Source organism: Sceloporus occidentalis, unplaced genomic scaffold (genome assembly GCF_023333645.1).
Source record: "Sceloporus occidentalis isolate IW3139 unplaced genomic scaffold, rSceOcc1.0.p SCAF_3, whole genome shotgun sequence".
NCBI classification, from domain to species: domain Eukaryota; kingdom Metazoa; phylum Chordata; class Lepidosauria; order Squamata; family Phrynosomatidae; genus Sceloporus; species Sceloporus occidentalis.
The window spans coordinates 42,060,355-42,083,340 of NW_028316983.1; the positions used below are offsets into that span (position 1 = coordinate 42,060,355).

General features: G+C 41.3%; 1 protein-coding gene across 4 annotated transcripts in view; it reads right to left on the minus strand.

Moving 5' to 3' along the window:
* Nucleotides 1-22,388, minus strand: part of RBL1 (RB transcriptional corepressor like 1) — a 49,274-nt gene extending 26,886 nt beyond the window's left edge. For 3 of the 4 annotated variants that reach the window (XM_089514131.1, XM_089514132.1, XM_089514135.1), the window contains exons 1-12: nucleotides 22,155-22,388; nucleotides 18,820-18,953; nucleotides 17,170-17,370; nucleotides 15,115-15,179; nucleotides 14,896-15,024; nucleotides 14,618-14,778; nucleotides 12,660-12,709; nucleotides 11,760-11,946; nucleotides 9,267-9,433; nucleotides 2,815-2,927; nucleotides 2,306-2,409; nucleotides 404-541 (exon numbers count right to left, since the gene is read on the minus strand). In XM_089514131.1, the coding sequence (XP_089370257.1) occupies nucleotides 404-541; nucleotides 2,306-2,409; nucleotides 2,815-2,927; nucleotides 9,267-9,433; nucleotides 11,760-11,946; nucleotides 12,660-12,709; nucleotides 14,618-14,778; nucleotides 14,896-15,024; nucleotides 15,115-15,179; nucleotides 17,170-17,370; nucleotides 18,820-18,953; nucleotides 22,155-22,355 (1,650 nt within the window). In that variant the 5' untranslated portion in view covers nucleotides 22,356-22,388. Of the gene's footprint in view, nucleotides 1-403; nucleotides 542-2,305; nucleotides 2,410-2,814; nucleotides 2,928-3,428; nucleotides 3,541-9,266; nucleotides 9,434-11,759; nucleotides 11,947-12,659; nucleotides 12,710-14,617; nucleotides 14,779-14,895; nucleotides 15,025-15,114; nucleotides 15,180-17,169; nucleotides 17,371-18,819; nucleotides 18,954-22,154 lie in introns of those variants that run through there. The other variant, XM_089514133.1, reaches the window with a different exon arrangement.
* Between the last annotated feature and the right edge of the window lie 598 nt (nucleotides 22,389-22,986).

A 22,986-nucleotide genomic window follows, 5' to 3' on the forward strand; every position in this document is an offset into this window, starting at 1 on the left:
ATCCAGGTGTATCTGCCAGGAGACTGGATTAATTGATCAATGGAGCCTTGGTGGGGCAGTGGTTAAATGCCTGTACTGCAGCCACTCACTCACAAAACCGCAAGATTTTGAGCTCAATACCAGCCAAGGGCTCAAGCTCGACTCGAGCTTGCATCCTTCCAAGGTCGCTAAAATGAGTACCCAGATTGTTGGGGGCAATTAGCTTACACATTGTAAATTGCTTAGGGAGTGCTTAAGTGCACTGATAAGCAGTATAGAAACGTACTTGCTATTGCTATCACTGTTATCCTCTGTGTCCCTTATCAAGTGTCCAATGGCAAAAGTGGGCTCACTAGTATGTACTGTCTAAAACAGCCCTATAGCAACTTTAGATACATGACATAAATGCTTTGCTTGTGCTTACCTTATAGAAATAGAATGGCCTGAGGTCAAGAACCTCAATGATCCAGGGGAAAGTCCGTGGTGAACTGTATGCAAACAGCACAATCTCCAAGCAACATGCCAAGAGGGAACAATGGAAAATATCTTGCTCTAACAGAGCCTGAAAGGTAAAATCAAACAGTACAATTATTATTCACACTTGTATAACAAACTGAAAGTTGATATATTTCTCCAACTCTATTACAGAGCTGTCAGATATCCAAGCAGTTTCCTTAGGATAACTTGAACGTGAGTTATGTGGAAAATTCTTTGGTACTATATTAAAGAGCTTACAAAAAATTTAACAGAGTACTGTCAATTAAGTGCTCCATCTTGTTTCTGCCAAGTTCGTTTAAAAAGAAACTTTGTCAATTATACTATTTCAAAATAGTCAGTGGTGCCACAACACACTACAGTTCCCAGGATTCCCTAGAAAAGAACCAAGGCAATTAAAATAGTATCCAACTGGATTATTTCTGCAATGTGTTTTGGACCTAAGACTTTGGAACTTAAAACCAGATGTACCTGCTCTGGCTTTTTAAATGTCTTGTGGTTATTTTTAATAGGTTGTTTAACAGCTTTTACATGTTTTTATTTGTATACTTATTGTTTTAAATAATTCTATTTGTTGAAATTGACCTTGGAGGTGGATAGTATGCAGAGATGTGACACATAAATATTTTAAATAGCACATCAATCTAAAATGAAGTTTCTAGTAAATGTACATGCTCTCAGCCTCAGGTGAAGGCAATGGCAAACCTTCTCTAACCAAATCTTTCCAAGAAAACCCCATGATATGTTCACCTTAGGATTGCCATAAATCAGAAATGACTTGAAGCCACACATCAACAATAACATGGTCCAAAATAGTTTCATCTTGGAAAGCTAACACAGCTGATATAGCTTCTATCCTGTTTTGCAGGGGAGATGATGTTTGTGCAATCCTTTCTTTCTATTCAGAAAACCATTCTAGTAATTAAGTCACACTAAAGTGAACTGGAGCCTAAATCCTGTCTGATCTTGGAAGTCAAGCATTGTCAGCTCTGGTTAGTACTTGAATGGAAGACTTGTCATAGTAGGCTATATTTCAGAGGGAGGAAATAGCAAAAACAGCTCTTGAGTATTCCTTGCCTAAGAATATTCTATGAAATTCACAGTTACCTTTAGAGAACAGGCAACTTCACAGCACATACACACACAAAGTGAACTAGAGAGGAAGCAATTTTAAGAGGAGTCTTAATATGTTTAATCTGGTTTATACTGGGCCAGATGATTGGCTTTGCTACTTCTTTGCTGCTTACTGTGACAAGCAGTACCTCTCAAAGATTTCAAACAAGTCTTTCCCCTACCTTTTGAACTGGAGAAGCTAGGGCCTGCCGAATGCAAATTGTATGTTCTACCACTGAATCACCATACAGCAAAAGTCTATCTTAAACACATATAATCTGAAAATTTTGAGGACTGGTTTCATTCATTTCATCTCTCCCCACCTTCCAGTGCCCAACAGTTATCTATATTCATCCCTCCACATTCGCTGAGGTTAGGGGCACAGGACCCCCATGAATGTGGGAAAACCGCAAATAACAAAAGCAATATGTTTTTACCTGAGAGAACACCCCTCTAGGAATCTCTAGGTCCTCCAGTGCAACTCTGTGTTCAACACCTGCCAGACACTGACCATAGAATTGCACTGGAGGAGCTACTAATGCCTAGTGGAGTGTTCTCTCTAGGAATCTCTAGGTCCTTCAGTGCAACATTTGGTTAAAGTTGACCATAGAGTTGCGCTGCATGACCTAGAGATAGGGAGAACATATTAATAAAATCCGTGAATAATCAAATCTACAAAAGTCAAAGCCGCAAATGTGGGGGGGATGAGTGTACTTACAGACATATCTTTTCCATGCAGTCTTCGCATTTCTTGTACCATTATGGTCTCCAATATTTTATAATAAAGAATTTCTGCCAATTTTAACCGATTAACAGCAAAATCTGCAATTTAAGACAAACATCTATTATGTTGATGTTTAAAGGTTTTACACAGTTTACACGGTTTCTGTAATTATGTTTATACTAAAACTTAAAAAGGATATGACTTTATTCTTATCAAATCAAAATCAAATACTTCACGAATTAGTATTGCAATCCTACAGACGTTTGCCTGGAATTAGGACCCTTGAACTCAATAGGACTTCTGAGAGGCAAAAAAAAAAAGCAGTTAAGAGTGCAGTCCTATCCAGTAGTTGTCTATGGGTAAGCACCAATGAATACTACATAGTATAAGTACACAAATATAAAAATATTATCACTGATGCTCTTTCTATTACAAACTGAAATTTGTGCTTTTACCCAGTTTGATGTGCAGTTTTTTGTTTTTTTCTCATTTCCATTTTTTACCTATATGAGATCCTGGCTGATCTTCAGTAGGCCGAGTATAGTTCTGACAGAAAATTTCACCTATTTCTTTCACTCTGTTCATGATCTTCTCGGTAGGATTTCGTATACAAGACCTATAGTAGGACACAAATAAATGTTTCTTATATTTACATAATAAACACGCTTATGTGCATGTATCTGCACATACACACCCTTCTCTTTATTGCACATTAACAACTGTCAGGAAAAATATATTCCAAAAGAGTCCAAGTAAGATATGATTTTGTTTTTTCCCCACAGCAGCCTGTCATAATTAAGTCCAAACATGCTCAATATTATTAGGGCTAGAAAATAAGCAAATGATGTTTTTACATTTATATCTTTTCTTCAATGGCTTCAAAGAGGTGTCAATGATTCTTTTCCACCTCATTTTGTTCTAAAATCTGCCCAGGGAGAGCAGTCGGGCTGAAAGAATGACTGCCCCAAGATAAGCCAGCGGGTTTAATAGCTCCATCTGAAACTAGTCCAAAATTCTAAACATTACACCACTTTGGCTCTGCGGGGCATAAAGATAGCTTCAACTTTATAAGCAGGAAAGCAGGCTGAAGATGGGAGAAAAAGGGAGAAACACTTACAAGATAGGGAAAGATTGTAAAGAAGTAGGCATAGCAATGAAAACATCCAAGAAGAAGTCTCTGGGAAAGGGTGGTTGTTTTGTAGAAGAGAGGGATAGCCAGTCTCCAACCTTCTGTTATCATGAGATGTAGCATCTTGTACCAATCCAGGGTGTGAAGCCCTGTCCTCTAATGCAAGAGGGTTCAAAGAATGCTCTAAGGCTGGGATCCTGCAAAGAGTCCCACATTAAACAATTGGGCTTTATTTTTTCCCTTAATATTCCCAACTGTAATTCACAATACGAGTGCGTTAGCATATTAAATTAATACTGTATTACATATTTAATATATATTAAATGTGTGCATATCTTACAAATGTAATTCAATTACAATTATGTTGAAAAGGGGCATTTAAAAATACAGCACATTACATATGTTGTGATTTATTTTATTTATTTTAATATCCTGTCTTTCCCTCAACACCAGAACCCAAGCAGCTTACAGTAAGATTAAAACAAGATAATACTAAAAACTTGCAAATAAAAGGTAAACCCCAATTAAACAAACAATCATATTAAAACATCATCAATTTAAAAACCGTAAAATTATTTAATATATAACAAAGACAAAATGCAGCAACCTTCCACAAGAACCCTTCTTCACAACCAGTCATCAAATGTTTGTTTTAATGAGAGGGTCTTAAGTGACTGGTGAAAAGAAAGCAGAGAGGGAGGCAACCTGGCCTCCTGTGAGAGGGAATTCTACAGCCTGGCAGCAGCCACTGAAAAGATTCTCTTACAAGGGCCTGTAACAGTGATGGAACTGAGGAAAAGTCCTCCCCCCAAAATCTTAAGCTTTGGCCATGCTTATATAGGGAAACAGTTTTCCAGATAGTTCGGACTAAGCCATAACCAGCATCCTGAACTGTGCCCAGACGCACACCAGAAGCCAGTGAAGCTGTTTCTTCAAGGGAGTTTTATGTTCCTGTAGCTATCTATGATCAGCACTTTGGCCACAGCATTTTGGACCTTATGATGTATCTGAACAGTTTTCAAAGGCAGTTCCATGTTGAATGTCTTGCAGTAGTTACAGGATGTAATCAAGGCATGCAACATCATGGTCAGATCAGGCATCTCCAAGAATGCGCACAGATGGCACACTAATTTTAACCACCGCTGAAGCCTGCATATACAGGATCAGGGAAGGGTCCAAGGGTACACCTAAAGTGCAAATCTACATCTTCAGGAGGTGTAGCACAATTCAGTACATGATGATTTCCTATTCCCTGATCTGCCTTATGAATGACTAGGTCAGGAGCACCTCTGATTAAGCTTCAATTTGTTCATGCTCATCCAGTCCATGACTAACAGAACACATTGGTTCCATTTCAAAATAATTTCCTTGGAATTGGATGGAAAGGACAGATAGGGGTAGTGTATTCAGTACACCAAACCCCAAAACTAAGACAACATTGCCCGGCAACTTCATATATATGTTAAACAGCATTATTTATTATCATTTACTGAATTGAGCTGTCTCTTCCCATAACCAGGCCTGAAGCTAGAATGAAATGAATCTAGATAATCTATTTCATTTAGGAACTGCTGAAACTGGGAAGTTACCATACATTCTAGAACCTTGACCCAAAAAAGGAATATTGGAGACTGGATGGTATTCTCTACTATGGTGAGGTTCAGGGCCATTTTTCAATGATGGCTTTGCTACAGCCTATTTTAGGCAGAACAGGAACCTGCCTTACTCCCCAGGAAGTGTTCTTCCTTTTAAGAGCCAGAGAGGGCACAGGTCCCATACATATGTGGTGGCTCTCACTTCTCCAAGGATCTTGTACGCACTCTCAGGCTGTACAAACTGAAATCTATCCAATAACAGAGAACAAGCAGGGAGAAAGGCTACATCCACTGAATCTGTAATCAACTACAACATTTACGCCAGAACAGATCTGATCAATCTGCAAAGTATTATGCAAATTCTTCACAGTGAGTTATTAAGTAGTCTGCATTCTTTTTTTATGAGACAGAGTGAAGTCAGCTCTACTAGATGACACTGTAAAAATGCAATGGTGACAGAAAAATATAGTTTCTGTCACTACTGTATGGTATATGCTTTGCAATGGCCTGTGTCGATTTACATTTATGGTATATCACAACATTAAATTTGCCAGAATGAAAATAAAAAATTGCATCTCTTGATTTTGTTCCTTTCACACACACACACCTCCCTGATTTGAGCCTTGTTAAGAATGAAACAGGTTCATAAATTTTTGAAAACTCAATTTCTCACCCATCCCAACAAAACACACTCTTTTCCTTTTGCTTTCTCCTTACTATATAAGTGTTAGAATCCTGGCTGTATTCTACCAGATATATGTTTTATGTTGTGTTGGTGGGGATGATGGGGGTTGGGATGCTTTTGCTAGGCTTAGGTTAGTTAGAGCATGTGGGGGCTAGGCAGTGCCAGGTGCTGATTATCAAGTGTCCTTGAAGGTTTCTCTCAGAGGCTTGGAATGCAGCTCGGAGCAGAGAGTGTTAGGAGCTGAAAGGGGGGAGAGATGGGGGAATGAATAATGGTGAGAAAGAGGTGGGGATGTTTTTACGCACGCTTTTGGCTGGGGGTGGAGTAGATAAGCTTGGGGTTTTAGCTATTGCTTTTGCTGAGAGGGGGTCAGTCTCAGCTAAGACACTGAATGATGTGGAATTGCTGATTCTGGAGCTATCAATAAAGTTCTGTTTATTCTACATGAAGCTGACTGGTTGATTGTCCTGGATTCTGGTCCCTCATTCTGACAGTTAGCCGAGACTGACTCTACCTCTTCTGGGACCATGCAAGAGCAAAAGGCGGCAGAGGAGTCCACATTTGCAACGGCTGCAGCTATGGAAGAAACCATGGTGCCGGAGACGGGGGCTGGAGCGCTCCCAAAGGACACCAGGACACCGGTGGTCCAGACACCTGTGGTTGGAGGGCCTTGGTTTGGACAGCCCACTGCTACCATTCGCACCCATGAAAGGCGGAGGGCAATGCGGTGGTCAGACTGGGACACGGGTTTAACCCAGCCTCTCCGTGTGAGACCTGCAGAGGACAAGGACTTAGAGGAACAAGTCCTGCAGATCCGAGAAAAAATGGAGGGAGTCCAAGGGACCCTGGCAGAAATACTGGGCGTCCTAAGCGGCTTGACCGGCGACGGTGGAGATGGGATAGGAGCCGGAGGGGCCAACGCACCAGCTGATCCAGCTCCAGGACCAGGGGGTGTCCCGCAACACACGCCTCAACCCGCCAGACCAGCACTGGGACGACAGCAGGAACTGCAAGCCTGGAAATTGGGAGTTAAAGTATGATGGGGACCCCCAGACCTTGCCATACTTTTTGTCCCAAGTGTCAGACCACATGGAGGAGTGGGGGCCCACCTTCCCCAATGAGGCAGCCAAGGTACGGTGCGTAGCCAGGCACCTGCAAGGGGAGGTGGCAAACTGGCTGGTGCAACTGTATGATTGCCAGGCGGCTGAGCTACGAAGCCTACATGACTTCATGACGGCCCTGAGGGCCAGGTTTGAGGACCCTTTCAGAGCAAGCATGGCTTTGGCTAGCCTGAAAGCCCTTGACCAGGGGGCAAGGTCGGTCTCCGAATATGCCATGGAATTTAAGAGTCTGATTGCCCAGATGCCTGATTGCACGGAGGGGATGAGAATCCAGTATTTCAAAGATGGCTTGCACCCTGAGATACTCAAGTGGGCACTTATGAGGGGCAACCCTCCCACTGTCCTAGAATGAATTCGCCAAGCTGGGGATATCCAGCACGAGGTTAGGATGTTGGCCCGGAAAAGAAGCAGAGACGCCAGAGGTCGGGAGAACAAACCCACCCAGGGGTCGAAGGGCAAAGGGAAGTCGGGCCAGGGGGCAGAGAGCGAGAGCGAACGACGCAGGAGGCTGGGATTATGCCTGGGATGCGGACGGAAGGTCCACCTGATTGCCAGCTGCCCAGAGAAAGCCAAAGAGAAAAAAACAACCCCCTCCCAACCCCCTCAGGCGACGGCAACAAAAGGAGGGAAGGAAAAGACCAAAAAAAGTTGGGGCCTAAGTACATTGGGCCTTTTGTAGTGAAAAGATTGGTCAATGATGTTACTGCTGAACTAGACTTGCCAAAATCCTATAGACATTTGCACCCTGTCTTTCATTTTAGCTTGCTGAAACCAGACCTGAGCACTGGACCGTGGAAATGAGACGACCCACCGCCTCTCCCTCTGATGTTTGAGGGGGAACAACACTTTGAAGTTTCGAAGATTTTGGACTCTAGGGTTCATAGGGGCAAATTACAATATTTGATTCACTGGAAACACTTTTCTGCAGACCATGAGTGGGTGTCTTATAAGCATGTGAAGGCCCCTGACCTATTGGCTCAGTTTCATCAACACCATCCTGAAAAGCCTTCATTATCTACTGTCTGACTTTTCTTTTCTTGCTATTGGGGATTTAGGGTTGTTGTTTTTTCCAGGGGGGCAGACTGTTAGAATCCTGGCTGTATTCTACCAGATATATGTTTTATGTTGTGTTGGTGGGGATGATGGGGGTTGGGATGCTTTTGATAGGCTTAGGTTAGTTAGAGCATGTGGGGGCTAGGCAGTGCCAGGTGTTGATTATCAAGTGTCCTTGAAGGTTTCTCTCAGAGGCTTGGAATGCAGCTCGGAGCAGAGAGTGTTAGGAGCTGAAAGTGGGGAGAGATGGGGGAATGAATAATGGTGAGAAAGAGGTGGGGATGTTTTTACGCACGCTTTTGGCTGGGGGTGGAGTAGATAAGCTTGGGGTTTTAGCTATTGCTTTTGCTGGGAGGGGTCAGTCTCAGCTAAGAAGCTGAATGATGTGGAATTGCTGATTCTGGAGCTATCAATAAAGTTCTGTTTATTCTACATGAAGCTGACTGGTTGATTGTCCTGGATTCTGGTCCCTCATTCTGACAATAAGCTCCTCTCGCTCCCATCCCCCTTTTGTTTAGACTACTAGTTTCCACATGCATTCCAGTAAATATTCTAGGATTCAGAGTTTTAAAATTCACTTTACAGGTAAGGAACCGCTATATGATGCCTAGTGTAGAATACAGTCAGCCCCCCTTATCCACAGATTTTTTTATCCATGGATTTAAGCATCCACAGCTTGAAAATATTCCAAAAAAGTATAAATTCCAAATAGCAAACTTTGATTTTCCATTTTGCTCTGCCATTATATTTAGTGGGACTTGAGCATCCACGGATTTTGTAATCCATGGGGCATCCTGGAACCAAACCCCTATGGATAACAAAGTCCCACTCTTTCTGGGAGAGAGACAAAGGAAAATTAGCCATCTGCCTTTCAGATAAACTGCAGGAGGACAAGAAACTCTTCCCGTTGTCCACTTCCTCCCTTTCTCCTTTTCTATTGTTATTTAACTGCTGGAGCAGTGGCTCCGTAAGGTTAAGATGATGTCTGAGTTATGGGGCAGACACAAGGCTGCGTATGTAAATCAGTTACACTTTGCACGTGCCATCCAAGATCTTAGCCCTTATGTTTCTCATCTAGATTTCAAAGAGCTACTCTAGACACATCTGGACAAATTTTTAAATAGTTTTCATCAGTTTTTGACTGTTTTATGAATTGAGGAACCCCTATGCCATGATGCAAATTGCTTTCAAATGTCCTCTATATTTCAAGAAGCATTTTGCCATATAACAATAATAAGTTTTGCATTTTGGTAAATACAACATTGAGTCTTTGGACCATAGTCCCCTAATCTAGAACGAATAAAAGTCAGAAAGATGGAAAGACAAAAAGATCTAAAGATCTAGGTAATAGAAAATGATGGTACCCACTTACTCAAAAATAGTTAAAAGCTGTTCACTTGGTCCATTTTTCAGCCCTGCTACAATACTCTGTAGCCGGCTTACACTCTGCGTTGCAGAAGCAACTGGAGTAATGACGGGTTCCTTCTCTCTCAGGTATCTTCTGCCAGTCAAGGGAGTAGAAGGTGCAAAGGATCTTTTCTAGCAAGTCAAAATGAAATTTCTTTAATTACTTTGGCCATGTTAGCTACAAAAATATTAACAAAATTCATTATCAAATTGCAGAATACAAATTAATCCAAAATCACTAAGAAAGCATTGATCACTAAGCGAAACTGCATGTTACTTGTGGGGGGGGGGGGGCACTATTCTAAAAAAAATGGACCTGATGGATAGGCCCCTTACAACTTTATGATTCTGTGAGAGGAAGAGAAGGAAAGACGGGCCCTATCCCTCCACACATTACAAGTGGGCCATTGCAGAAGATGGATGCTTCCCTCACACCATCCCTGAATTGATAATCAATATATCACTTTTTGGGCTGGGTTCTGGAGATGTGATGAATGTGATTTTCCCAAACTATTCTCTAGCAAGGGAGGATTCATACCTGATATCTATTTAGTTAAGATGCGCTTAATGATGGGAGACTCCACCTGCAAAAGGCCACCATAGCAGATACAAATAGGACTACACAGTACTGTTTAACAGAAATACCAGGACTGGCCCAACTGCCTTCTCTGCAAATTTCAGAGATAGGAAGGGTAGTAGAAGCTGTGGAGGCTGACAATGCCTATATAGAATATGAAATGAGCTTTCCTTGAGGATAAGGTTCCTAATTCTGACCCTCATATGACTTGTGTAAATGCCCTGAGAGGAAACACTTTAAATGACAGAAGGGAGGCAGGAGACTTTATGCAGAGGTTTGGAACCTGGTGAAGGTTCCTAGAAGCAGATAACTGATGCTGAGATTAACATTGGTTGTTCTGAGGAAATATTTAAGGTGCTAATACTCCACTAATTTCACTGCCAGCAATACAGCCATACACCCCACAACCACATGATCACAAACCATGTCCAATAAAACTAACATTGTCAATCCCAGTTTGTACAGTTACTGATTCTCCAGTACAATTCCTCTTAATTCTAAATCCAAAATTTGTTTAACTCACTGACTCAAATCTAGCATTAAAATTAGAATTTAAATTCTTAAACATATTTACACACCATCAACATTAAACATATTTTTTAATCCAGAAGACACTCCATTTACACCCAGTAAATAATTATAAAGCATGTTGTTGTTTTTAAAAAATACCTTTTATATGAATTGTAATGTAAAAAAAGGAGCACACAACATATTTCTGTGACCCATACATTACATGTCAAAGAGATGGACATGGCTCACAAGCTGCGGTTTAGCCATCCTTGGTTTATAGTACTAGATAATAAACCTGTGGGTCTCCAGATGTCAGATTTCTACAATCATCATGTTTCACCATTGGCTAAGTCAGCTGAAGCTGATGAGAAGTGGAGCCCAGAAAGAACCAGAGGGCCACAAATTTTCCAAGCCTGACAGAATCATGGAATCATAGTTGGAAAAGACCACAAGGGTCATCTAGAGTCCAAGTCCCTGCCATGCAGGAAATCATAATCAAAGCATCCCCAAGAGATGGTCATTCAGCCTCTCTTTAAAGACCTCTAAGAAGACTCCTCCACACTCCAAGGGAGTGTATTCCACTGTCAAACAGCTCTTATTGTCAAGACGTTCCTCCTAATGTTGAGATGGAATTTCTTTTCCTGTACTTTGCATCCATTGTTCCATGTTCTAGTCTCTGGAGCAGCAGAAAACAGGCTTGCTCCATCCTCAATGTGACACCCCTTCAAATACTTAAACAGGGCTATCATATCACCCGTCTTAACCGTCTCTTCTCCAGGCTAAACATGCCCAGCTCCCTCTCCCCTGGTAGGTCATTGTTTCCAGACCCTTTACCATTTTGGTCACCCTCCTCTGGACCCACTCCAATTTGTTAACATCCTTTTTGAATTGTGATGCCCAGAACTGGACACAGTATTCCAGGTGAGGCCTGACCACAGCAGAATAGAGTGGCACTATTACTTCCCTTGATCTAGACACTATACTACTATTGATGCAGCCCAAAATTGTATTGGCCTTTTTAGCTGCCACATCAGTGTTGACTCATGTCCAACTTGTGGTCTACTAGGTAGTATACATAAATAATTTAATTTTATCTGAAATAATAGCTTTAAATGCAAATTCCCCCACTTAGTGCTAATATTCAACTATAGTGTACAAAATAAAAAATTGAACAAAATAAAAATGGACCTCAGTGGTTTATCTGAGAGCATTAATTTAGGATCTTTTTCCCCCTGGAAGAATACCTTACTATTGTTTTCTATATTCATTGATTGAAACATGCTAGGGAAACTGAGGGGGGAATAGTGTAACACTACTTTTTTCTCTGAGACTAAGCATTTTATTCTTTAAAAAAGTAACAGTTTACATTACCTTCTCAAAATGCTGTTGAAGATGGCACTCCACATGAGCTCTTGTCATTACCTTCCCAGATGGCATATCAGTGGAAAACTTCTGAGGAGTTCCAATTTCCTCTTCTGCATCTGCCCCTAAGAAAACCCTTTCATCAAAGTCACCTTCTGTCAGAACATATTCTTCATATTTTTTATTCAGTGCTTTGCTGTAAAACAAGACACACCATTTGACATTAATCATCATTTTTTTTCACTCACCACCACATTTACACTTTCTCTCTTCCACATTTGTTAGGGCAACCGCAAAATAAAATTGCTTGGGTTTATAAATGCACTCTCTGGGATGTCAATTGCCTGTTCCTACTTTATACAATTTAAATGGCAGCACTTTAAAAGTAACTTTCAAAAACAGGGCCCACCATTTCACTACTAAATCCAAATCTTGACTTTCTTTGGTACTGAACCGTCTGCACAAATTATTTGTCTTAAAATGGAGTTCTAGAGATGGAAATTGCAACATTGATCAGCTGATCCCTGGGTTGTTCAAGATAAGGAGGGTATGATCACAAAACATGCTTCAGACTCTAGTGCGGAAAAACTCGTGTTTTTTTATTCTTAGGCAACAGAAAACATCTCACTGAATGTTGCTGTTGCTGTGTGCCTTCAAGTCATTTCTAATTTATGGCGACCCCTATCACAGAATTTTCTTGGCAAGCTTCTTCAGAGGGGTTACCATTGCCATCCTCTGAGGCTGGGATAGTGTGACTTGCCCCCAGTGCCACCCAGTGGGTTTCATGGCCCAGTGGGAATTCAAAGCCTGTTCTCCAGAGTCACAGTCCAACCCTCAAACCACTACACCCAATAATAAAACACTGGCACATCAGCAATTAACTGAGTTTATTTCAAATGAAATACTTACTTGTTATCTATAAAGTTATTAAGATCCAAAAGACAGTCTCCTTTTAAAATCTAAAAGAACATACAAGAATTAGAAAAGAAGTCATTTTTATTTGTTATCTTTTTAATTATTTTTTGTTCTGTTCTGGGTTTGTTTTTTGAGACGGGGACATATGTATATAGGGGAATGTTGTGGGTTGTAGTGTCTTGCGCTTTTATAAATATGTTATGTTAATATATCATTACAATGTACACTATATAAAAAGAAAAACAGTAGTTTAAGCAAAAACAAAACTAACATAGGCTAAGAACAGCTTCTAGGAGCACAAATGCACAGACATTTCAATGCAAGTGGGTCTGCTAGTATTGACTCAAAAACAAAGAAAGTCTAGAAATGTAATCTTTTATTTTTTATCAGAACCAGCACTTTTCTTCTACTTGCCAAAATACATAGCTGAACTCTGCCATATTTGGCTTGTCTAAAATGCCCAGAGCAATGTATTCCATTCCTTGCTGTGTGCCTTCAAATCATTCCTGATGTATGGTGACCCTAACACAAGCCTATAATGTGGTTTTCTTAGCAAAATTTGTTCAGAGGGGATTTGTTATTGCCTTCCCCTGAAGCTGAATGCATGTTACTTGCTCAGTGGAATTCCATGGCCAAGTGGGGATTAGAACTCTGGTCTTCTTAATTGGCTCGTTCCACATTGGCTCATTCCACCCTAAAATGTGTGTGTGTGTGTGTATACCTGACTGAGGCTTAAATATGGTACACCATGCATTTAAGGATGTGGACTGGAACCTACAAACCCCCATGGTAAAATGAATGCGTCTTAAAGGTGGCATATACTGAAACAGACTAACATGGCTAAGTCTTTGAAAATTCCTTCCTATGAGAGCTTCTCTGGGAACAGTAGACCAAACTAGTTCAACTTTGGAGACTAGGGCTGCATTCATGTCTCGCAATAACTAGTGTAGTAGTCTCAGCTTAATAAATCATGATGTGTACCAGCAAATCAGGAGCTGTGGATAACAACATACTTTTTATGAATATCACTGGTCATTAAGCCGAGATTGATGCCTTAGAGAAATATGAAAACGCTGCCCGAGGGAATATTTCTTTTTACCATCCTATTACTGTGGAAGAACTGTACAGACAAGTGTGGCATTACCTCTTTAGCCATGTACACTGGACTGGTGGGAAGGCCACCCCCCCCCCAAAGTAAGTTGTAGCTATAGAACAAGGTTGGAAATCATGTCATCCTTCATATGTTGTTAGAGCACATGACCCAGAAGTTCTAGCCAGGACAGCCAATGGTAAGGAATGCTTCATGTTGCAGTCTAACAATATCTGGAGGCAAACATTATTCATATCCCTGCTCTAAAACATTTCAAAACATGCTCTGCTCAGGTGTAGGTTTCTCAGTTTGAACACCTCTGCAGAAATCGCCAAGGAAAAAACAAAGCTACTATATTTTCTTTTTAAAAAATCAAGTATCTAACCATCCATATCATAATACACTATGTGGTTGTGTTTGAAAGATTACAGGTGACTAGCTGAACTGCTATAACATCACAGATGCATAAAACAGGCAAAAGTTTATTACAGTACTTATTAGCTGAGCTGCTTTGATTTTACAGATGGGGAAATTAATTGGTAGCTCAGGGCAACAGAAAGAAGAATTTGAGATGGGAAGACAGCAGGTGATCTCAATGTTTGGTCCTCCAGACGTTTTTCACTCCAGCACCTAAAATCCTTGAGCAGTGGCCATGATGGCTGAGGTTTCTGGGAGCTGAAGTGTAAAACACCTTGCAGACCAAGGTTGATATCCTAGGTGACAGAATGAGCAAACATGAATAGCTAACAACTACAAACATTAGAAACCCTGTGGTTCAAATGGATTTGAACCATATTTTCATTACCTTTTAATTTAAAACAAACAAAACAAAAACCCAACAAAAGAATACCCTAGCAGTTACCTTCCAATCATAGAGCTTGGAGATATATGGTTTAAAATAATGTTCCTTTATGCCCTTGGCTTCTACCAAAAGACCATCATGTAATTCACAGAGTGTGGCAATAATGCATGGAGGTTCTTCAGAAGTTCTGAAGTCAGCCGTGTGGAAATCTTCTGGCAAACCTTGTTTTTTTAAATTAGGAAATGGGAAGAGTTTGTCACAAATAACAAACATTAAAAATATGTTCCAAAAGACATATGAAAAGTTCTATTTTAGTGGAGAAAATTTCAAGAACATACCTTTGAAAGAGGAATTCAGTAAGTCTCTTTTATATGGACACAGAAGTGCATTTGCAAAAATCAGATCTAAGCAGCACAGAAGTAAATGGTATGAATTCACCAGATCATCTCCAATCATACTGAAATTACCTTTAGGAGAAAGCATATCAGGTCAACTTAAAACCACACAGCTAAACAACTGAAAATGAATATAGTATATGAAAAAAAATAATAACCTACCTTTTGTGTAAACAAATAGCGTCCAGCAGAAATTGAATAAGTCTTTAGCACTACAAGGTACCCGCCTATTCGAGGAAAAGGCAAGTTTCAGTTATAGAATGTCAAACTGAAGATGAATAGCTGATAAATTAATGTATATTGATTATATGCAAATGGCATAATACATAGCAATTTTGAACCTGAGCAATACACTGGACTCTTCCATTAGCAAAACTTCTATCTGCCATATTGAAGAAATTGTACATCTGTATCCTCAGCACATTGCCTTCATTTTTTTAGCAGAATGTAATATTCCCATTGATTAGTTACTCCTAAATTCCACAGTTTAACAGAATGCTCCTAGAACCATTTTTCAAAATGGGTATCAGAAGATTATATAAACATCCTGTCTCCTCTACGGAAGGAAGTTGTTTACCCTTTTGAGGTCAAGGAAGGCTCTGCATTGGTTGTTTTTCTTTAGATTTATGAAAAATATGAAGCAGCCATCCCTGGGAGGGATCAGCTCTATCGCCTCAACTTTCCTAAGGTGTTTCCTAAGGTGTTCCATGGACTGTTTCATTAGGTAGATTTTCACCAGGTTATGGGAGACCAGAGAGAGGAATAAAGAAGGGGAAAGTGAAGAATAGGAACAACATCCTGTAGCCCTCTCTGATTATGCTAAGGACCTGCCTCTTTGAAGTGGATTGACCCATCTTTGGTGGAAATTTTAAAGTCTTCCCCTACCAGAGGTGACCTAGAGTTAGGATTGCTGGACTTGCTTTTGGCTGGATTCTAGGGGGGTTGGAGTTGGGGTTGCCTTGTTTGGAAAAGCCTTGGTTTTGCTTCAGCCTGTTTTGAAAACAGGGGCTCTGACATCCTTATAGGAAGAGGGAAAGAAATGAAAGGAGGAGGAGCCTGATCAAGGGTGCCTCTTTTCCTCCCTCTTCGCTTGGCTATGGACTTGACCAAGACTGGCTCCAGGAACTCTCCAAAGAGCTTGGTGCCCCCAAAGGGGGCAAAGGTCAAGTTGTCTTTGCCCTGGAGTCAGCCTGCCAGTTGTTAAGCCAATTCTGACACCTGACAGAGATGGTAGCGGCCTGGGTCCTGGTACAGAACTCGAAGTTTGTATAAGCTGACATCAGCAGAGAACGGTGTTGCCTTCAGTAATACACTCTGGACTAATCTTACCTCCCTGGGGAAATGGAAGGATCTCCCTGGCCCACAGAATGGAGACTTTGGCATGATGAAAGAAGCTGTGGAGGCCTGGACTGCTGAGGGGCTGTGTCACGTGCCTGTACTTCACACAGACTGAGGAGGAAACCAGGACTGAGACTGCAGCATCCACCAAAAGAACCTTAAGTTTGGACATGATTTTCCTTGGGATGTTGTAGAATCCTCTCATCTGTGAGCTAGGAGCTTTAGAAGAGGCTAGTCTGGCCCACTCCTGGGATATGACATCCATAAAAGTACTGGGGAAGGGAACCTTGATGCCCTGAGATTGCTTCTCCCGCCCCCCACAAAACCTCCTTCGACCCTTACAGGAAATCTGGGCCTGCTGGAGGGGTGGGTGAGTGCTGGGTGATTAAGGTCAGGACTTTCGTGGCCTTGCTGAGGACTTGAACATCCTCCTGATTAAAAGGCCTGATTGGTTGGGGATCCTCTTGCTGCTCAAAGCTCTCCTTATCAGAGTTCCCTTCCTTCTTGCGGGGACCCAGAAGAATTTCTGCTTTCTTATGCAAGAGGAGTGGCTCAAAGAAAAGGCCCTGGAAGGGGGAGCAGGGAGAGAGGTGCAAAGGCACAATGAGTGAAAGAATGAGGGAAATCTGGAGCTCTTTTTTCAACATTTGAATGGAAGAGAGGCAGAAGGCAAACTGGGAACACAAGGGGAGTTCACTGTCCCATCAGCAGGGGGCCTGAGTTTCAAATTGATTGGTTGGAGAGCCTGTCTATCAAAGGCAGTGGGAGGACTAACCCACTCCAGGATGTCCTCTACACACCACAGGAGAATATATAAACTACTTTCATTATTGCTATATTAAATCCAAATACCCAAGTACCTCTGACTTCAGTAATTACCTCTGTTTTCTGCTTCTTTGTAGCTTTGGTTGTTCTTCATAAGGATTTTTAAATATATCCAAAAATATTGGTGTGAACTTCTTGAAAATCACTGTGGATACTTCAAAGTTTCTCTCCAGTCTCTCCACTCTCTCTCGAAATTCTTGAGACAGATTTGACATGTCCATCCATTTCTTCATTTTATTAAAAAACTGAATTAAACTTAGAAGAAAAAACACTGAATTGTAGTTTCCCTAAAAGTTATCTGGATTTTTTTCAACATACAAATTATTTTATATGGAACCCATTTAAATGTGCTCAAGTCACCTATATCACATGACTAAGCAGAATTTTGGACCTCTACCCTCAAGATACACTGCACCAATCTTAGGACAAAAAGCCAAATGGAAACAAGTAACTAATACTAAATTAAATTTTTGACCCAACTAGAGTAGTCATATTGAAATTATTGTGATCCTGTCTACAATAACCTATGTCCCATAGGCTTGCTGTAGTTAGGAATAACATTCAATTGAGCCTCTAGGGTTTCCATTTCTGGCAACAGTCACTTTAATTTTTAAAATTAAAATCACCTGAATTGATTTTTCTGAATATTTACACTAACAGCAAACACCTCACTCCTCCACATTCAAACTTGCCTCACAACTAACAGTAAATAAAGCAAAATAAAAGTTTCTGTATCACACATGATGTAGTGATCTTGCTTAATTGAGATTTTTTTTGGTAATTTTGGCAATTACTTCTGAGTAATTCTTATTAGTTTTGCCAGCTGCACATGGCATCTTTAAAGCTATCTGGAATGTGCTTTCATTAATTAGAGATCTCTACTGTTTAAGAAGTCAGAAAACTGACATTATATGATGTCTCAGTGGAATACTTTTTATTTGTTCTATCTAGCTTTGTTAATTGTTTTAGCAACAGAATCAAATATGATTCAGGTTTACACTATGAAGCTACATTAAATGTGTTTGGTTTTATACTTGTGCAAAGGAACTTTCCTGTTCTCTTGTCATCCTTGCAGCCCCCTGCATGCTGCCTTATTTATTTGGTTGCAACGAGCTATAGGATGGAAGAAATCTGGTTTACTGACATATGCTGTTCTGAGCTTCACCACATTTTCAACTGTATTATGATGACCCAAGTGCCATCTTCTGCTACATGTTCTGTAAAACACACATGCACACATGCAGTTTATAAAGCTAACAGGAAAGGTTGAACCATTAGCATAAAGGCATTTAATCTGCATGTATTTTCCGGAAGGACAATAGGCACTACCCTTCATGGTGTTTCAGTACCTGTTAAAAACTTCATTGTTTAACCAAGCAGTTTCTGGTTTTAAAAGCTAATTTAGTACAAATATGTTTTTTTTATTGTGGATCTCTCTTAAACAAAATTTGTACACTACCAAGAAATTTTGTTAGTGAACTGTGGCATATAAATATTTTAAAACTTCCAGTTTTGTAGTATTTTGTCTCTAAGACTGCAATCTTATGCATACTACTAGTCTGCTTTCTTTTAAAATAACAGTAAATGTGTAACATGTTCAAGTCTCATTTTGAAGTTCTGAGGCATTAATTATAAACACAAATAAGCTAATGTCTCCAGAATAAAAGGAACTATTTCACTTGTTTATTTAAAAAATAACAATACCTCAACTTTGCTGTACGTAATATCCGGGTCAGTGAAACACAATTTCCTTCCATCAAGCCACTTCCTACAGTGGGAATTATACTCTTACGACAGGCAACATACAGAGCACAAGCCAGCCAATGTACAGTTTCTCCCTGAAAAAAGAAATAACAGTTTTGAAATGCAACAGTTCTCAACCTGTATTTTACAATCTAAACCCTAAATGTGATAATGTCTGGAAGATGTTTTAGAAACGAACATTATTTCTTGACATATAAAAGTAAAAACCTCAAAATATTTTAGGTTTTTTAATAAACACACATCCAATCCCCCCCCCCCAAAAGATGACTTTGGACTTTTTCTCATGATCAATGCCAACTTTCTCCTAAAGAGAGGTTTCCCAACATTCATCATCAATAGCCTCTTCTTACGCCATGTTACCTTAAGATATGTTACAAAGCACATTGTCAGTATGCATAGAATGATAGTGAGATCTCAAATACCTAGCCTACATCCCTCATCAATACCCAATAAATCATTTTTTCTAAATTAATTCTGAATCCTCTGCAGTGCACAGAAATTTCATGACATACAGTTCAAAAGTTACCATGGCACAGCTTTGTCCCTCTGAAAAAAGACAGAACAGTTCTGCTTCTACTTTAGTTTTTAGCATGAAAATTTATCCCTGAAGTAGCAGAAATGTAGTACAAGCATAGCCAGTAGCATTATAAGCCCATTAAATGATGCATCTATTCATCCTTGTCCAACCTGCATGTACAGACCAGGACACTGGTGGGTTTTTTTTTGAGTGGGGGTGTTAATTCACATGCCCAAGGACACCTTCAGGAATGGTTAACAGGATGTTCAGATCAGGATATCTACTTGATTATCAGAAGAAAGTTTTTGCTATTTGGATGCAATTTTCAAAAGTCAGCAAAGTCCCTCAGTCTCTTCACTAAGAATCTTAACATTTTGAGTTCAGTGCCAAATTCCAAAGCTAGCCTCTTTCAATCTTGCAGTTAGACAAAATGTGTATCACGTGTTTAAATTAACTGTGGTAATCTAGAACACTCTTAGTTTATATTTAATTACCAAAAGTGGCAAGGGTTGCTATTCTTTCATGTATCTTTTGGGTACCATTCATAGTAACTTGAAAAACAAACACAAACAACCAACATAACAAATATGGCTATTTAGCAAACATTACCACTTAAGCATTCAATTATTTTATTTGCTCTATTTATATACATCTCTCATCCAGCAGTCCTTCAAAACAACCCTTTCAAATAGCTTGGGCAAAGAGACAATAACTGTCAGCCCAGTGAGCTCTATGGCTGAAGGAGTATTTGAACTTGAGGCTTCCTCATCCAAATCTGGAATTGTAATCCCTACACCACACCGACTTTCAAGACTTAAATCAAAACATTCTCAGGTGCTAAATTTGAAAAGGAAACCTGGAATTCATTCAAAGTTCTAGGAGAATATACTGAATTATCACTAAATTTCTGGTTTCTGCATCCTTCTAGAAAACCTGGTGCCTCCTTCTAATTGCAGGATCTCAGTTTAGTAGAAAAAATTAACTTTCCCCATCCAGAGTATAAGAGCAACACGGTCAAAACGCAAATGCTCGTCGAAACAAAATTAAACTGCAATATTTCAAGCATAAATTTCTGTTGGTTTTAAGCATACATACTAACAAGGCTAAAATGTCACACCTATCGGGCAGTAAATCTCAGTGAACTGAATGGTGCGTACTCCTCTGTAGGTACACATACAACTGAGCTGTTAATCCTGTTGAATTAAAAGAGCTGAAACATTATAGATTTTAGACGTGTTGCTTCTTTCTATGAGATAGGCAGTTAATATGCAGGTTTCAACTGATCAGACTGAATCCCTCTGCCAAGCAGCAGCTGCAAGACATTGCTAAAGGAAAGAGAGCTTAATAATATGTGGGCTTCATCTACATTAAATGCTCTATGTGCAAAAGAGATGTAGCAAATGTACTTCCATTGGCACCCCATTTTCCTCATAATGTTGGAGCAAGAGGGGAAAGATGGTTACAAATCTATTAGGATAATCCCCACCCACCACTTCAAAGCTGGAAGGGGGCTTTTTAACTCCTCATGAGCATTGAATTATGACTCTGGAGACCAGGGTTTGAATCCTGGTTCGGCCATATAAACCTACTGGGTGACCATGGCCAAGTTACACTTTCTCCCACCTCAGAGGAAGGCAAAGGCAAAGACCCCATCTGAAGAAACTTGCCACGAAAGTCCCATGATAGGTTCGACATAAGTTAGAAACAACTTGAAGGTACACAACAACATTTGTCATTAGCTGCCTCAACTCAATCTCAACTCAGGGGGAACCTGTGAATGAGACATCTCCAAGCTCTCCTGTCCTCCATCTCCCTGCTCTGATCCCACAGATTCAGGCCCATGGTCTCTCTGACTGAGTCTCTCCATCTGGCATGTGCTTTCCCTCTCTTTCTACTCCCCTCCACTTCCCCAAACATTACTATCTTTTCTAATCAGTCCAGCCTCCTCATTATGTGGCCAAAGTATGACAGCCTCAATTTAGTTATCTTGGGCGTGTTACAGACAGCCCATTTGGGGCGGCCTGTAACTGGCCCTTTCCCTGCTGGATTGGGGCCTCAGCTGCCACAGCGGCAGCCTCTGAGGCCCTGATCCGCCACTTTCCAGGCTGCGGGGAAGCATAGAATCATAGAGTTGGAAGAGACCGCAAGGGCCATCCAGTCCAACCCCATTCTGACATGCAGGAAATCACAATCAAAGCATCCCCTGCGACAGATGGCCATCCAGCCTCTGCTTGAAGACCTCCAAGGAGGGAGATTCCACCACTCTCCGAGGAAGGAGTTTGTTCCACTGTCGAACAGCCCTCACTGTCAGGAAGTTCCTCCTAATGTTGAGGTGGAATCTCTTTTCCTGGAGCTTGCATCCATTGCTCCAATGGGTCCTATTCTCTGGAGCAGCAGAAAACAAGTTAGCTCCTTCCTCAATATGACATCCCTTCAAGTATTTAAACAGGGTTATCATATCGCCTCTTAACCTTCTCTTCTCCAGGCTAAACATCCCCAGCTCTTTAAGTTGGGCAGAAGAAAGCTGAAATGGAGGCCATGGCCTGGAAATGGAGGACCTCTGGTCTCTCTGCTCTTAGTCCTGCTCAAAATGGAGGCTCCTCTGGGATTCCTCCCGGGGAGAAGGAGGCTGGAATGGAGGAGGTGCCCTGGAAAAACATGGGGACTCTGTTCTTAGTGCTACTCAAAATGGAGGCTGCCCCAGAGGCGGAGGGAGCCGGGGCTCTTCCCGCTGAGTGGCCCTGCCTGGCGGCCCCACCTCCAGGCTGTAGGTGCCTCTCAGGGCGGTGAAGTCCCTCAGGGCCTCGGCGGCGCTGCCGGCGTCCAGGTTGAGCTCCTGGCAGAGGTGGCCCAGGGCCGAGCGGACCGGGCAGGGCGAGGGCGGCGGGGGCGGCGAGGAGGAGCAGGCGGCGGCGAGGCTGGGGGCGCCCGGCCCGGGCTCTTCCTCGGGGCCCGACATGCTGCTGCCTCTCTCTCTCTCGCTCTCTCTCTCTCCCTCTCCCCCGGGACACTGGATGGGCCGCTGAGTCCCACAATGCCCCGCGCCCCGCGCGCCAAAAGGAGGAGGAGGAGGCCTGGTTCTCTCTCTCTCTCTGAGGGGAAAGAAAGAAGAAGGGCCGCATCGTCCTCACTGGGTCTGGGGCTGATTCCGCCCCTGAAGGGAGACCCAAGCGCAAATAAACTGGAAAAGGGGTCAATTGAGCGAATGCTCATCACATCTCAATCACACAAATACGGCCATGTCGGAAATGCCTTGTCCCTGAACACCCCAAAAGTGAAAAGATGCACGCCTTAATGCTTCTTTGCAACCGCTTTCATGGCGGCGCTGTGGGAAATCGTTTTGCTTAATGACGCAGGTTTTCCGGGATAAGCTCTCATATATATATATATATATATACACACACACACACACATATACACGCATACATACAGTGGGACCTTGTTATCCCCTGTGGATAACAAAATCCGTGGATGCTCAAGTCCCATTAAATATAATTGCAGAGCAAAATGGTGTCCATTATAAAAAATGGCAAAATCAAGGTTTGGTTTTTCGAATTATATATATATATATATATATATATATATATATA